At 44.6% G+C, this 17545-nt stretch overlaps 1 protein-coding gene across 1 annotated transcript in view; it reads left to right on the top strand.

Annotated features, from left to right (window-relative positions):
- The window catches only part of KAT6A (lysine acetyltransferase 6A), a 91318-nt gene that overhangs the window by 49674 nt on the left and 24099 nt on the right, over positions 1–17545 (top strand). Inside the window, exons 8-13 of the mRNA XM_079988978.1 lie at positions 173–291; positions 8465–8580; positions 9908–10049; positions 10561–10722; positions 12425–12518; positions 17127–17358. Of these exons, the coding sequence (XP_079845104.1) occupies positions 173–291; positions 8465–8580; positions 9908–10049; positions 10561–10722; positions 12425–12518; positions 17127–17358 (865 nt within the window). The remainder of the gene's footprint in view (positions 1–172; positions 292–8464; positions 8581–9907; positions 10050–10560; positions 10723–12424; positions 12519–17126; positions 17359–17545) is intronic.

Genomic DNA, 17545 nt, shown 5'->3' on the forward strand with positions numbered 1-17545 from the left:
TGTTGGTATGTCACAGTTTAGTCTAAAGGGGTAGCCTGCCATGAACTTCAAAACTTCTTAGTGCAATAAGTGCAATAACCCCTTTTAGATAGTTATTTATCCTGTGACCACCTTACATATTCAGCTGCTTAATTTCAGGAAATTCCATTTGTCGTTGTGTGTTCATTTTCAGACAATCAGGATGGCTGGGATGGAAAACAGGAAAATGAAGAATGGCTTCTTGGAGGTCCAGATGTCATGACTGAGAAAGATATGGAGTTGTTCAGAGATATTCAGGAGCAAGCACTGCAGGTAAAATTGAATGAAGCTTGCTTGCAAAGGTATGGTTAGTAGACTCCTACAGAGGTGCGGGTGGCGCTGTGGTCTAAACCACTGAGCCTGGGGCTTGTCGATCAGAAGGTCGGCAGTTCGAATCCCCGCGACAGGGTGAGCTCCTTTTGCTTTGTCCCGGTTCCTGCCCACCTAGCCGTTCAAAAGCACGTCAAAGTGCAAGTAGATAATAGGTAACGCTCTGACAGGAAGGTAAACGGCGTTTCCATGTGCTGCTCTGGTTTTGGTGTTCCGTTGCGCCAGAAGCGGCTTAGTCATGCTGGCCACATGACTGGAAAAACTGTCTGAGGACAAATGCTGCTGGCTCCCTCGGCCAGTAAAGCCAGATGAGTGCCGCAACCCCAGAGTCGTTTGTGACTGGACTTAACTGTCAGGGTTCCTTTACCTTTTTACAGGGGTATATTAGTCATAAGATGCATAGTACTGAGAAGATTGAGACAGGTAGTTTACTGAGGATTTTCTGGGAACCAGCCAGTTGATAAGAAGTGATGAGGTGTGATGCTGATGAGAGATAAGCAGGCAGCTCTGAGGCAAACTTAAAATATTATAGCCCAGAAACATGGGGCTGACGAGTGGGGATCGAGGATTGTCCAAGATACAATAGCTTCACTTCCTTCAAAACTGAATCAGAGTAAGTCTGTACCTTCCCGTATTGGACATTTCTTCCTCCCTGTTTTAGTGCAGATTGAATTCTGCAAGGGCTTGCCTGGCATTTGTGAGGGGAGTTTGCTTGTTGTTCAGTGTTCTGTATAAAGGACACTGGCTTAATGCAGAGGCATGGTAGATTGTTCAATATTCCATGTTTGTGCACATCTGTCTAAGCATGGCCCTTCAGCTCCTGCATGGTTGTATTGGTACAGATACGGTATGTCCTGTTTCAAAACTGCAGGGGAAAGGAGGCTTATAGGTTCTGTTTCTTGGGAGGTGTTGATGACCCTCTGCCTGGAAGAAGACAAATACAAAAGCCAGCAGAACCTTTGGAGTAAGCAGATGAAGAAATTGAAAAGAAAGCTTCTTGGTATTTCTGTAACAGGTCATATTCCAAGGTCATATATATCCATGTGTTGATGGGAATACAGAAACAAAGGCTCATGTGTTGCTAGTATGCTCTTTTTACAAATATTTGCTTAAAGAGGTAATCACCTCATCACCAGTGTTCGGAATTCACTGTGCACCATGCACGTTTGCTATTGGCAAGGGTCCAGTTGCAACTACATAGAGATTTCTGGGCGCCAGGTTGGTGACTGACGTCTCAATCGAGCCAGATGACTCATGGGCAGTAAAAGTTGTGCGGCTATCCAAATCATGGACCCCTTGCTGGGCACCTTAGTCCTCCATCATCACATCAAGAAAAGTAAGTGCAGGGCTGAATACAGATCTATTTGACTGTGCTACAGCCTTTCCACAGGCCACCCAAATGGAACTCACAAACCACAGTTTAAAAACCTCTGCCTTAGTCCATAGTTTACATCTTTTCCATTTCTGCTGCATTTCTCCTTCTTACATATTGGGACAGTCAAGCAATGTAGTTGAGATCATAGAAGCGTAGAATTGTTGGAAGGGATCCTTAGGGTCATCTAGTCCAACCCCCTGGTGAATAGACATTCCGTTGTGGTGGCCATAACCAAGGTTTAAGGTGTCACTTGGCACCTGGCTTGTATATCTGAGTTTCTAACACTGCTCATCATTATCTCATCCAGGAGGTTTAGTTGATTATTACATGAGTCTTCTCTTATAGACCAAGATAAGCTGGTGACAGCAAAGACTACAAATATTTTAGCTTCTGCCATTAAAGTAAGGACCACAACGATGTCCTCTGAAATTGACGTTTTTATATTTAGTTGTGTTTATATAGGTGCACTCTGTGCACAAATTAGAATGGCTGGTGCAAATATATTATTTTTGTAACAGGTTTTTTTTTGGTCAGCCAGCTTCAGGCCTTTCAGACAGCACAAAGTAGTTAATCTCTGATCAATGTAGACTTCTGATATTTGAAAGTAATTGCTTAGCATATATAGCATGGTGTAAAATCCAGAGTACTTGCTCATGAGTTACTAAGCAGCCCTACATCTTTTTGCAACTTCTGATAAACATTACTGTTCTCTTTTCTTGCTGATATTGTATATACCGTAACTTTGCAAAGACTTGTGAGTGTGAGTTTGGCAGGGATTGGGTTAAACTCAGCTGAGCTGCTGACGCAGTGCGTATCCAGGTAGAGCAGAGTGCCACACCTCAGCAAATTGGAATACGCTGAGCAGAGGTGCAAGGATGGCTGGCTGAGTTGTTGGAGAGAGACCGTCTGCTGGAGGGAGTGATCTGTGGCTGGGTGCCACCGTTGTGGGAGTTGGACGTCTGCTTTGATGGGACTTTGAGCTGTTATGATGTGCAAGCAGTTGTACTGGAACTGGGACTCCACCTTTATCTCAGGCATCTATTTGGAGGAGAATTCAGTGGCCACCCAGAAGGCACAAACATGCAAGGCAGTGCCACAGGTGCAGTCTGAGAGCATCCTTGAAGCATCTCCATGTAAACCAGTGTGGTTCTGTTGGCAACAGACTGTGAGCTGAGTAATTTCAACGCTGTCCTGTCTGGGATTAGCAATTCTAAACTACGCTTTTTGAATTGTGGATTTTCATAGATACTGTATTGTGTGTCTCTCATTCTTCCATGGAATGATGTGTTCTTAAATTGGCTTCTATCAGGTGGTAGAATTCTTGAGTTTCAGTTTGGGTGATTGAACTTGTGCTACCCATTATATTTGAGGAGCCAATTGCAAGACAGTTTCTAGCATCAAACATGATTTTGATTTGGCTATTGTGTGCTTTTTTCTCTTTTGACTGAGGATATTTTGTATCTTAGGGAAAGTAAATTGGCTGTTGCAGCCTTTCCCTTAGGAAAACCCATCCAATCCCTCAGGTTTTTTTCCTTAAAAAAGAAAAGGGGAAGAAAGAGCCCTGGGACTCAATCAGTGGCAAAGAGGTGATGTTTAGAGCAGTTGAACTTGCTATTGTGCACACTATTAAGTAACTGAGAGATTTTATTTGTGTATTGCTGTGGAAAGGTACATCAGGTTGTTTTCTGGCATGGCAAGATATGAGGGAAGAACAAAGAGATTTGGTGAATATAGCTGTTTCCTTATTGCTGCTTTGAGATTATTCAAATGTAAAGGTGGAAGAAAAATGGCAAAACAAGAAATGTCTACAAACTTTTGGAGAAAAAATGGTTCTGCCTTAACTTTTGTATAAAAACAGAAGGATTTCCTTGTTGAATTGTACCAAAGGTCCATCATAGTGCCGCATCCTGTTTCTAGCACTGGCCAGCCAGGGGTCTCTCTTATTCATGGGAGGAGCCTTCTCCTGGTAGTCAGACATAGGTAAAGGGACCCTGACCGTTAAGTCCAGTCATGGACGACTTGGGCTGCGGCACTCATCTCGCTTTACTGTCCAAGGGAGCCGGCGTTTGTCCGCAGACAGCTTCCAGGTCATGTGTCCAGTATGACTAAGCTACTTCTGGTGAACCAGAGCAGCACACGGAAACACCATTCAGCTTCCCACCGGAGCGGTACCTATTTATCTACTTGCACTTTGACGTGCTTACGAACTGCTAGGTTGGCAGGAGCAGGGACCGAACAACGGGAGCTCACTCCGTCTTGGGGATTTGAACCACTGACCACCTGATTGGCAAGCCCTAGGCTCAGTGGTTTAGACCCAGCTCTTATCCTAATCCAGCCCTTCCCATCTTGATCACCACCACATGTTTGAACTACAACTACCATAAAGAGAGTTTGAGTTCTAAGCATCTGGAAGGGACCAGGATGGAGACCGCTGTCCTTTAAAAATCCCATCAGTATCTCTCATGATAGAGAATTCCAAAGTGCTTTTAGCACAGTTTGGGTAAAAAGTAAATCAGTATGAATATTATTTCAAGACATAAGCGGGTCACCAGTTCCTGTTTAGCACTTTTATATTCTGAAATTAAATTAGAAGTCTTTTCTGCACAGTTACAGGGATAAGTTCTCTGTCATTGCAGTCTGTGTTAAGGGTGCATTTTTGGTCACTGACCAAGTCCTGCTTGGTAGGGCAAGCACAGTCCATAGTTTTCCAATTGAAGAATTGGATTACAGTGAGGGGTAGAGGCAGGTGTGTGAGGCTTGTTGAACCACCTAAGTATAGCGTGGGATTGCACTTGAACTGAGCTGTGTGAGAGAGAAAGGAGACTCAGTTGCCACTTCCTGCATCTGAGCATTGAAAAGTGCCCTGCAGTTTATAGAAAAAGAAAGGGGAAAAGAAATTGCTTTAAGCAAGCGTTTCTGTGTTGGCTAAGCTGAGCCAACTGGCCCCCACTGAGGGACTATCTGCACTGACTTCGTAGTGCTGAAGAAATGTGGGTGTGTGCAAAGGGAGGGAAGGTAAGAGATGGACCTTCCATAGTAGATAAAATGCTTTTAGCACTTGTTTAGAACTTGATGTTTCCAAATGTCCTGGGATTTGAAATACTTCTGTCACTAAAAACAGCACTAGGAGCTCAATGTGAACACACACTACAAAACTTACAGGTGTACAGTGGTGCCTCGCAAGACGAAATTAATTCGTTCCGCAAGTTTTTTCTTCTTGCGAGTTTTTCGTCTTGCGAAGCACGGTTTCCCATAGGAATGCATTGAAAATCAATCAATGCGTTCCTATGGAAACCGCCTTCAGACCAGGTCCGGGGACAGTCTGTCCCCCAACCTCTTCTGAAGGCTGGGGGGGGGGGGACAAGGGCTTTTCTTCCCACCGCCAGCCTTCAGAAGGCTGTTCTGAAGGCTGGCGGTGGGAAGAAAAGCCCTTCTCCCCACCTCCCGCCCCGCAAGCTCCGGGGACAGGAGGGCTTTGCTGCCGACCGCCAGCATTTTAAAAGCCCCCGGGACAGCGGAAACTTCTCTGCTGTCCCGGGGCAATCTTAAAATGCTGGCGGGCAGCAGCGAACCCTTCGCTGCCGACCCCCAGCATTTTAAAAGCCCCCGGGACAGCGGAGGTCTTCTGAAGGCAGGCGGTGGGCGAAAGTCTTTGCTCCCCCCCGCCTGCCTTCAAAAGCCGTCCGGGATAGCGGAGAAATGCGCTGCACTTCTCCGCTATCCCGGGAAGGCAGGCGGGGGGGGAGCAAAGACTTTTGCCCCCCGCCGGCCTTCAGAAGAGGTCCAGGAAGGCCGGCGGTGGGCGAAAGTCTTTGCTCCCCACCGCCAGCATTTAAAAAGCGGTCCGGGAAAGCAGGGAAGCGCGCTATGTTTGAACTACATGCGAAGCAAGCCCATAGGGAAATTCGTCTTGCGGAACGACTCAAAAACGGAAAACTCTTTCGTCTTGCGAGTTTTTCGTTTTGCGAGGCGTTCGTCTTGCGAGGCACCACTTTAATTATGCAAGACATAATAGTAATATCACCACTAAGCAAGTCTTTTTAATTTATAGTTTATTTTTCTCAATACACAATGTAAACTGAGAGAAAAGAGTGTTGGAAGTCTAACCAGCATTTTCTCTCTTCCATTCACTCCTGAGCCTTTGCTTGTAGATGTAATTTGCAAAGCATCCTCAATTCTTCATAGTGTATATAAGGAAGAAAATGTGTCTGGGGAGGGGGTGGGTAGAAAGGGAAAGCTATATTTTACCTTATACATGCATGAAAAATAACAATGGAGGCCAGAGGTGTGCAGATTGCCCCAAAGGACGATAATTTCCTTAAGGGTTGATGGCCATGATTCTTCTTGCAAAACACCTTTGCCATTTTTTTTTAATGAATGATACCCAACTATGTTGTGCACAAAATAGACCCATTGAAATAAGTGGACATGAAATACTTGATTTCATTGCATCTTCCACTGGATAGCTCCCCATAATCTGGGTATTTCTAGATAGATAGATAATTTATTATGGTCGGAGACCAGCTTATAAAACACACTTGGGGGTACAGTCACAGAAGGAAAACAAACAATTAAAACAATGTACAACAATAAACTACCACAGGGAGTTGACCCAGAGTCACCCATGAAACCGAGTTTGGGGATTTTCTTAACGAACTAGTTTGAGTTGGGAGATGGTCTGTGCCTGCAGACCTGTACACAGAATCTGGCGACCATCCAGGTCGTCTTCTGATCTTTGCTTAACAGGAAAAGGTCAAATTTTTGCGAGGTTAAATTTTTTGCGACGTTAAAAAGGTCAAATTTTTGTGAGGTTAGTGAGCCTCACCAGTAGGGGATCAATGGTCTTACTACGTGCCTCTTCATAAGAGAGACATCTAAAGAACAAGTGTTCTGGGCTTCCTATCTCCCCCAGTGAACAGGCGCAAGGTCTCTGAGAATATGGGACTTGAATATGGGACTTTTTAAAAGGCTCCTTCCAGGACTGGCGAGGGCAGAGCCGAGCTTCTGGCGAGTGTAAAAGCTCTTCTTGCATTTTTAGATATGAGAAAGATGAGATATGCTGCCAGTGCGGCTATATTTCTCTCGATTTCTCCAATTTTATAGTCGGGGCACTCCTGTTGTCTCTCGGTGTTTATAATTCTTTGCCTAACCATTGCTTTTGCCTGGCCCAACCCCAGGCTCAGCAGGGCTTGAGGGGCAAAACCCAGTTTCTGAAGGGTGTTCAGGACTGCAGTCTGCCAGCCTGACTGGAATTGGTCGCAGAAGATCAGTGGGGCTATTCCTCGGGGGAGCAGATTCAGTGTCAGCCATTTGTAGATTGATGTTAGGCAGATAGAAGCCTCCATTCTCATCATCCCCGTTTCTAGTCTAACCCATGCGTTTGAAATGCATCTGGGGACTTGTAGGAGAGCTCTAAGGAGTTTGGATTGAACTCTCTCAAGGGGGGAGAAAGCAGAGGAAGGTGGGCCCAGAAAGGATCCATAAAGGAGCTGTGCCAACGTTTTGGCCTTGTATAATTTTAGAGCCGCGGGGACGAAAAAGCCCCCTTGTGCTCTGAAAAATTTAAGGATACAGTTTGCGGTATTTCTATATATTTCTTTTGGTGACACTTTTCTGGTTTGAAGTAAATATTCTTGAGAGAGAGGTGTTGCATCTTGAGTTTTGAAAACTTACACAAAACAAAACCCTGTTTGTAGGTTTGTAGGTCACCAGGTTCTGTGCTGTCTATTACAGGTGCACTTGGGATACATGCCTGCCTGCCCCTGCTTCCTTCCCTCCCTTTTGCTTTTTCAGGAGTCACTTATTTCCTTGGATTTATTAAGGGGCTATTACCGTATTTTTCGCTCTATAGGACGCACTTTTCCCCCTCCAAAAATTAAGGAGAAATGTGTGTGCGTCCTATGGAGTGAATGCAGGCTCCTTGGCTTCAGTGATAGCAACGCGAAGCCTCCGACACGCAGAGGGAGCGCTCCGTCCGCGCTCCGGAGGCTTTGCGTTGCTTTCGCTGAAGCCTGGAGAGCAAGAGGTGCACCAACCCCTCTTGCTCTCCAGGCTCTCCAAGGTAGCTGCCTGAAGTCTCCAGAATGCAGCAGGAACAGAGGCTTCAGGTGAACACACCTTGAATGCGCAGAACGCACCTTGTTTTAGAGGGGAAGAACAAGAAAAAAAAATTCTCCCCCTCTCTGCGCAGCGCCCCTTCAGCGAAGCGGCAGGAGAAATGGAAGGGTGCGTCCTATAGACCCTCTAAAACAAGGTGCCTCCTATGGTCGGGTGCGTCCTATACAGCGAAAAATATGGTTATTCCTTTAGATTACTCTTAACAGGCAAGCATAATGCTAAAACGGATTGGACTAGCATTTTTACTAGCACACCTGGCTTTATATTTTTCTTGCTTTGTGAATTACAGTGGTACCTCGGGTTACATACGCTTCAGGTTACAGACTCCGCTAACCCAGAAATAGTACCTCGGGTTAAGAACTTTGCTTCAGGATGAGAATAGAAATTGTGCTACGGCGGCAGCAGGAGGCCCCATTAGCTAAAGTGGTACCTCAGGTTAAGAACAGTTTCAGGTTAAGAATGGACCTCTGGAGCGAATTAAGTTCTTAACCCCGAGGTACCACTGTAGTTCAGTGGAAGAAAACTGTGCTATCCCAAAGCTTTTCCTTCTTTCCTGGATTGCTGGATCTGTTAAGTAGTGCTTTTGTTGTTGTTAACTTGGAGAGATATTTGTTTCTTTTACAGAAAGTAGGAGTAACAGGAGCCCCTGATCCACAAGTCCGCTGTCCATCAGTCATTGAGTTTGGGAAATATGAAATCCACACCTGGTATTCCTCTCCATACCCACAAGAGTATTCCAGGTACAACACAGGCCTCCTCTCTATTATACAGTTTACATTATGCAGCTGAATGTTTAGCAAGAGTAGGAAATAAAGTGTAACTATGTGTTAAGCCTGACAAGCTCATACTGTAAAGACATGCTCTTCTTTAAAATTAGGGCTGGATGTCCTCTGAACAAACCAAATGTGTAACCAAGTTAAATCATGCAATGTATATATTATGTATATAGGTATTTGCTTGTGTAGCATATTTTTTTTAAGGTTGAAGCTATCAAAGAATTAATATATTTTAGTAAGTACTGTGACATTGGGGGGGGGGGGGAGGAAAGAGCAAAGAGCATGGAAAATTGAGTGTAGTGGCTGGTGTGCAAAAATAGTAGCAAGGATTGGAGACACATTTTGAAACTGCCGGGCCCCCCCTCAAATCCTTCTGCCACTGATTTTCTTCTTGAAGTAAAGGGATCGCATTTGCAACTGTGAGAGTTGGCAACTTGTTTTTAAACAAACACAAGCACAGAAATGTCAGCATGTCAGATTGTGTTGGCTTCCTCGTTTCTCTGATCATCTTCACATACAGTATAGGTACAGATCTGCTCTACTTATAACCAAGGAAAAGCAGACAATATTTAGTGATAACTGAAAGAAGTATTAAGAATCATCAGAGCTGAGCTTCCTCCTATCTTTCGGATTGACATACTGAAAGACTTTGATTTATTAAACATTTTGTAGATGTAAGTGTTCTTTATTTTCTGTGCCATGCAGCAAAGAAACAGAAGAGCGGAATTTCTGTTTTATTGAAATTTGTATGATGGGGAGGGTCATAGCTCAGTGGTACAGCATCTGCTTTGCATACAGGAGGTTCCAGGTTTCATCACCAGCATCTCCAGGTAGATTTAGGAAGGCCCCTTGTTTGAAACCCAGGGGAGCGCTGCCAGCCTGTGGAAGTAATACTGAGTTAGATGGGCCAATAAGTCTGACTTGATAATAGGCAGCTTCCTATGTATGTTCCAGTTGCCAGTTGCATAAATTAAGGGGTGGAGGGACAGTACTGGAAAGGGGCCTACGGGGTCCCTTCATATCCAGTGATGGACACCCTTGGTAAACTTTAGGCTAGAAGTAATCCTAAGAGGTCTTTGTTAAGACCCTCAGTCTCAGTAACTGAATCCAACCAAATACACATTTTAACCTGCTCTTATGCTTTTTTTTTGTTTCTATATTGCCTCCTGTATACCCAGCTTTAAGACAATGGACCTTTATGGGAATTGCCACAGTAGAGATAACAGTACTGATTGCCTCAAGTTATAACCTTGCAAAACTGCTCAATGCATCCATGCCTTTAATCTTGCAGGCTGCCTAAGCTGTACATTTGTGAATTCTGTCTTAAGTATATGAAAAGCAGAACTATCCTTCAGCAACACATGAAGAAGTGTGGCTGGTTTCATCCCCCAGCCAATGAAATTTACAGGAAGAGCAATGTTTCAGTCTTTGAGGTAAGTGTCAAAGATTATTAGCTGCTGTTTATGTCCCTGCCTGAATCTCTGGGACATAATCTGCTGTGAGCTTCCCAGAGAAGAACTGTTGTAGAAATCTAATTCCCTTGTAATGGGCTCTAATCATGGCTAGAATCCCCTCTTTGGGAGGCTGAGGGCAGCCCACTTTTAAAAAACAATAACCCAGAACTGTCTTACTTTTGTAATATTTAATGAGTGTCTCATTCCATTCAGTAATGATTGGCTGCAAAACAGAAGTATATTGGCATTTTATGTTGTACATCCCTCTTAGGAAAAGGTTGGTAGTGTGAGGAGCGCTGGCCGCTTTGGGCTTCTCCTCAAAGTGACTACTTACCTCAGGCTGCATCCTTTAGTTCTTGAAGCTACAAGTCCTTAGATGGTTTGTATCTGTTTGGTATAATCCTACTTGATTTAAGCAAATCACTTTGTGTTGTGGCCTGCTAGCAGTTCATGAGGGATAGTGTCTTGACCTGTTCTCCATTTTTCTAAGGTGGATGGCAACGTCAGTACCATTTACTGCCAGAACCTGTGTCTATTAGCAAAACTCTTCCTGGATCACAAGACGCTCTATTATGATGTGGAGCCATTTCTCTTCTATGTGCTGACGCAAAATGACATGAAGGGTTGCCACCTGGTTGGCTATTTCTCCAAGGTGAGCGGTGGTGGGATTTCCACTTGTTGGTGTTCTGTTGGTGTCCTGACAATACCTAAGGGAACTATAAACCAGGAGCATATCTATCATGCGCTTTTAAAAAAATCTGCACCAAATTAATCCAAATATTGGGTGGTGAAAAGCTGGATTCTTAAGCTTTTGCTTAATTGATTGCTTAAGTGATTGCTAATCACGAGGAGAGGTACAAGGCACTACAGGCCCTTGCTTAACTCCTGGAACTTTTCCTGCTGACATGTGTAGGAGCTTTGGCCAGACACTTACCTATGCCTCTGCTTGCACTTAAAAGAAAAAAGGCTGGGAATGTCTTTTTGAGACTGAAACTCTCAATAAACTGAATTCTGCACCCAATATTGCATTCCACACTTTTTTGTGCTTGTGTAGATTTGCTTCATACACACAACCCTGACTATGGCCAAATACCTAGTGTATGCAAAAAGACTATAAACTTTCTTTTGTTCTTCCTGTCAAGTCTTGTGTGTGATAAGACTGGCTATACCTCTGGAAAAGTCTATTCACACTGGTATGACTCGTATCCAAGAAAATATAATTGGATTTGAATTGTGCGTAAACTGAAAGTCATTTTTCAGCAGATCTAAATTTTCTCCCTCCTTAGTGTAGTGGATCTAACCAAACTAGTGTCCAGTCACACTTCTGAAGTGATGGGTTCCAAACAGCCTTTAAAGTTCTGCATAAGCAGAATCCAGGGAATTGAAGCAGTTAATCAAAGCAGCTTTCTTTTTTATGCTGTTGAACAGAGTGTATTCTCTAAGGAGCATGAATTCCAGCCTGGCAGCTCTGAGGGGAGAGGGTTTTAAATGACTTCCTAGTCCCTTGGGTGGTGAGGAGGAGAGTTGGTTGGTGAAGTAAACATTAATTGTTACCTCCAATCAGCTTGCTTCTCAAATCAGATGCTGATCTCATTTCAGAGCTTTTGTTTGCATTTTGGGAAAGAGACCATGGAGGCTGAATGTGGCTTTAGTATTCCTCACACAGGGACAGAGAGTTGCTTTGAAAGGCCCGTCTTAACACCCCCCCCCAAAAAAAATAGAAGTTGTTTTTTACTTCAACACTTTCAGAAAAGGAAATAATGTAGCCTTAATCTATGGCCATCCTATCCCCCCCCCCACAAGCCCACCTGCAGATGGACTTTTATTTTGTCTTACCCCCACCCCCCCCACAAAGGTTCTTTATTGCTTTGGAAATCTCTGAGGATTTGAAAAGCCCTTTGTAGAGAAGTAGGGAGAGAAGTTTGCTGTAAGTACAAGGTCCTGAAATGATGTATTACAGGGGAGGGGCCATAATTGGTGGTGGTGCAGGTTCATTCTTGAGCATCTTTAACTAAAAAGGATCACAGGTAGCAGGACTGGGAGGGCTTATGTGACTGAGACCCCGGAGAACCACTGTCACTTGGAGTGGTAGACATTACTGCACTAGGTACATGAATGATACAGGTTTACAGAAAGCAACTTTTGTGTGCTCAGTAACAGTTCTTTCTTCCTTTTCCTTCCTGGCTGTGATCACAGAGGTTCAGTGGCTTGATAATGCCTTGTGTTCTTTCCTTGGAGACTTGCTTTTGGGGAGATTGTGATTTACCCCAATTAATGCCTCATTGAGAAGAAGTTCTTTTCCATCTTGCTAATCTTCTGTGTTTGTTTGTGTGTGTGTGTGTGTCTCTTACTAGGAGAAGCACTGCCAGCAGAAATACAATGTTTCCTGCATAATGATTCTTCCCCAGTACCAGCGCAAGGGCTATGGCAGGTTCCTCATTGATTTCAGTAAGCATATTCTCATTTTTCTGCCTTTCTCTTCAGCTTCAGATTAAAGTTTATGAAACCATGCAATTCTCCAGCACTTTATTTCAAGAGCATTAATTATCTGAAATGCTACTTTTTGGGATTCTGGCCAGCATCCTTTTCCCAACTGCTTTCTTGCACCCCAGATGCTTGCACACAAGCCCCCCTCCCCTCATCACACTTCAGCCCACAAGGACATCTAAGATGGCACTTCAGAACTTGCTCTTCTTCCCTGCTTTCCTAGCCATGTGGAGAGGCAGAAATTTTATTTGTATGTTTAAAAGGCTATTTATATCCTGTCTTTTCAACTATATCGTGCAAAGTGGCTAACAAACACATCAAATCATTTACCAGTAGTCTTTACCCTTTTCACTCCTGGGACTCACCTGTAGCATTTGAAGACCCACTTCTTATTTTTTTGACCATATATTTGTGTGAATTTATTGACAAACAGTAGCATAAATTTATTATGCGTTTTGGCTGAAATACAACCTGATTAGGGAAAGTGACCAGTTTGCAAATCTACTACATCAGTAGATGGGTTTCTTCTTTCAGAAGAGAGTAAAGCGGACCATCAGGGCCAGCCCTGAACAAGGCAGGTGCCTCAAGCAGCAGATGCTGGGTCTGGTGAGGGCACCCATTTCTTCTGAGCCCCCTGACCACTTGGCCCTATTAGAGGAGGGAGCTGTGTGTGCCTCAAAGCCTGCCTCGCACCCCAAAGCTTTCTGATGTGGTAGAGGTTGCTGTGCTGTTGCTAGGTGTGGAAATAAGTTTGAGCTGCCAGTCAGGCTGGCTTTTGTGTGTTCAGTGGAGGTGGGCACTATCTTGCCTTTTACTGCAGACAGCAAAACATTTTTAGCTGGCACTACTGATAGGTACCCCTGCCCGTTCGGGCCAGTCGTGTCCGACTCTAGGGTTGTGCGCCCATCTCACTTAAGAGCCTGGGGGCCAGCGCTGCCCGAAGACACTTCCGGGTCACGTGGCCAGCGTGACGAAGCTGCTCTGGCGAGCCAGCACCAGCGCAGCACACGGAAACACCGTTTACCTTCCCGCTATAAAGCGGTACCTATTTATCTACTTGCACTTAGGGGTGCTTTCGAACTTCTAGGTGGGCAGGAGCTGGGACCGAAAGACGGGAGCTCACCCCGCCGCGGGGATTCAAACCACCGACCATGCGATCGGCAAACCCTAGGCGCTGAGGTTTTACCCACAGTGCCACCCACGTTCCAGGGCGCTACTGATGCTGTGGCATAAACCACTGAGCCTTGGGCTTGCCGATCGGAAGGTTGGCAGTTTCAAATCCCCGCGACGGGGTGAGCTCCCGTTGCTTGGTCCCTGCTCCTGCCCACCTAGCAGTTCGTAAGCATGAAGTGCAAGTAGATAAATAGGTACCGCTCCTGTGGGAAGGTAAACGTCGTTTCTGTGCGCTGCTCTGGTTCGCCAGAAGCGGTTTAGTCCTGCTGGCCACATGACCCGGAAGCTGTCTGTGGACAAACACCAGCTCCCTCAGCCAGTAAAGCAAAATGAGCGCTGCAACCCCAGAGTCCTTCGTGACTGGACTTAATTGTCAGGGGTCCCTTTACCTTTATGACATACCTGTGCAGCTGCTGCTGTTTAATTTCCCATTATAAATGTTTGTCTGAAAAATGAACGTCGCTCAGTATACATGGCTAATTTGAGTTCTATAACTTGTGGAAATGTAGGCATTAAATATAGAATTTCCATTTTTCTGTTCAAATTAGTTTTCTACTAAATATTCAAGAAAAAATATTAATATTACAAAGGAACAAAGGCATATATATCCTTAAAGCTTATAGGATCGTCGCATAAAGGAAAACAAAGAAGCAAGGTGCATTTTCTGGAGGGCTCAATGGCAGTGGCATCAAACGCAAAGGGAATACAGCCACGTTGCTTTCTGGAGGGAAAACAAAGAGCCAGTTCCAAAGCTAAGCTAACCGCCTTTGCCAAGTCCTTCTATCTTTTATATTCTATTTTTATCACTGACCATCACTTCTGATGGGCATCTTCCCATTTGGTGAGGAGTGAGGCCCACTTTATTCACTCTTATAGGAATGCTGATGCTCACTCACTCATCGTCAGGAAAAAACACATGTACTGTAGAACCGGACGAGGGGACCTCTGGCTCTGACCATTGGTCATGCTGACTGGGGCTGATGGGAGTCAGAGGTCATCTGCAGAGCCATAGGTTCCCCATCCCTGCTAAAAAACTTCCAGCAGCAAAACCCTTTCATTAGCATTATTTTAATGCAAAAGTTTGCCCATGTACAGTCTGCTTTAATGCTTAGTTTACATAAGTGCTTGAGACAGTAGCTTGAGACAGTAGCTCCTTCATTTGCTTTACTATCACATTGTTGAGACTGATGTGCAAGTTGAAGGTTTGCGAAAAGTCAGCGGATTATGAAGGTTGGTTGGTTTTGTATTTGAACTTACAAATGAAGAGTGGAGGGAGTTGATTCAAACAGAATTTTTAAACAGACAGGTGAATGGTGAGCCCTGCTACCTGGGCGGAAGAGCATCTTTGGTGAATTCTGCACCTGGAAAATCAAGTTGCATGTGCCTTTTAGTCCTCACAGTGGTATCTTGTAGCAGCCCTTGGACTTCATAACTTCAAAGCTTGACTAACGTAATGTAGTGTCCTTGGGATCACCTACAGAGAAACCCTGTGTGTCTCCAGATGTCTCTGGGCTGACATTCCCATCAGCCACATGGCCAGGGGCCAAAAATGTCGTCGTAGTCCAGCAACACCTGTAGAACAGGAGCAGGAGGTTCCTCCAGGCCTGTTTTTGAAAGTAGCCGCTAGAATGTAACCCTGAAACTTGCCTGTTGATGAGGACAAGTCATAGGGAGTGTGAACTGAATGGGTTTTCCATGGCCAACAGAAGCTTCATATCACCTATATATTTTACGAGTAACTGTTAGACAACTTGCTTCAAACCAGTAGGCTTGGCTAGATCACCCTGTTACGTGACAGCAGCCTTGTGGCATGATAAATACATTACAAATACTTTTTGGCATATACTTTTGTGAACTAGGGTCCACATGAGATCTGCTATAAAGTCGCTCACATCAGTGGCTTTTGGATCATTCTCTGGAAAGTAAGGGAAGAGAAGGAGATGAAGGCATATGTAGAGGTAGCAAAGGTAAAAATAACATGTCTGATTAAAAAGTGAGTCAGTTGTTAATAGTTGTATTCTGGATCTAGCAAGGATGAGTGAATCGACAGAGTCAGCCCTGTGTTCACACAGCAGGAGTGAAAGAGAGAAGTACTGTGGGAAGTACTAAAAATAGTAAGAGGGCCAAGAAAATGTAATTTGACCAAAATACTCTGGATAAATTAAGCATTGAGATAAAGAAGTGCCTGGATTTCCAGTTCCAAAACCATCTTGTGTTGACCTAGAGGGAGTTTGCCAGAAAATGGGATCAAAATATGTTTGGATTCCCTGTCCACAGAGGTATGCGTTGTTGTTTTGAGCATACCTATACAGAATCTACATTTCTTGTCCTGTAAAATTGCTCTTAATTTCCAGTAATACATAATGTGTTCCCCTGTTCAGAGTTACAGTGCCCATTATTTGGGCACCTAATAATACAAGGTGCCATTTATGTTTGAAATAATTCTTGGAACATCTAATTTCCCTAATTAACAATGATAGAGTTCACGCACATCCTCTATTAGCAACTGCTTCATTAGGATGGTCTAAAGTGGTTTGGTCATGTCATTGGTTGTGGCCGTTTGGAGGCCCCACCCATCTGTCCTTGCCTCTCATAGCAAGCTCAGCTGGCAAGTGCCAACGGGATGATGGCCAAAATGGAGCTGCTAAAAAACAAGAGAGAGGTATGCTTTAGGAAGAGGGAGGAAACCTTAAGGTTTGCAGAAAGGCAAACAATTAATAGAGGGTGGGGAACAAAAAGGAGGAGGGAAATTCCCCAAACAACTGGGTGAAGAATGAGAAGGCTTAGTGGCAACTGTGGCCATGGGGGGGGGGGCAGGGGGAAAGGCCATGATTTCTTGACCACAACCCTGAACAGGAGGAGCTCTGCTCTGCAAGATTTTTTTGCAAGTTTCACTTTTTTCACTGTAATAGAAAAAATCTGCCACCTAGTGGCACTGTTTATAACCAATTACAGTCAGAAGTAGTGAAGCCTGCAAGACCTTTCCCACTGATTTACCAGCGTTTGCTTCCATGATCGCATGGGAATTGGTGCTGAAACACTTCTTGGGGGCTGGGGGGGGGATTGGTTGACCTTTTCCGAAATCAAAGGTCTTAATTGGAGGGTGTTCTACATTTCTGTCCATGTTTCTGAAAAATTCAAAATGCCTTCAGCACAGATTAGAATCATGTATCTCCTTGTACAGGTGGCTACCTCTGTGTGGAAGGGGGCGGGAAATGCTGGTGACCTCTGGAGAGAAGAGCTTCTGGGTCCTGTCTGAGAGCCACGGCTGTTTTTGTTGACTTAAATTCCAGTCAGAGTGCCTGACCCTATAGCTGAATAAGGAGCAGACACTCAAACAGGGTAGGCTGGCTTCTGTACAGAGCCCAGTCCTAAGTGTTTTCTGCTTTATCTCAGGTTATCTCCTATCAAAGCGTGAAGGCCAAGCAGGATCCCCAGAGAAGCCGCTATCAGATTTGGGTCGTCTCTCTTACATGGCTTATTGGAAAAGCGTAATCTTGGAGTGCCTTTATCACCAAAATGACAAGCAGCTCAGCATCAAGAAGCTAAGCAAGCTGACTGGCATCTGCCCTCAAGACATCACTTCCACCCTGCATCACCTGCGAATGCTTGATTTCCGAAATGATCAGTGAGCATCGTAGAATTGGAGGGCCAGAAATGGCAGGGTCATAATTAAAGACATGGCTGTGCCCAATGGTAGATTTCTGTGGAAGCACTGCAAAAGTGCAGTAGGTTTGGGTGTAAAACTCTGCTTCCTCTTAAGGGGGACAGAAACCCAAATCATCCAAATTTCTAACCCTTACTGTTCTGGTACA

The sequence above is a fragment of the Podarcis cretensis genome (genome assembly GCF_951804945.1).
Source record: "Podarcis cretensis genome assembly, chromosome: 8".
Classification (NCBI taxonomy): Eukaryota; Metazoa; Chordata; class Lepidosauria; order Squamata; family Lacertidae; genus Podarcis; species Podarcis cretensis.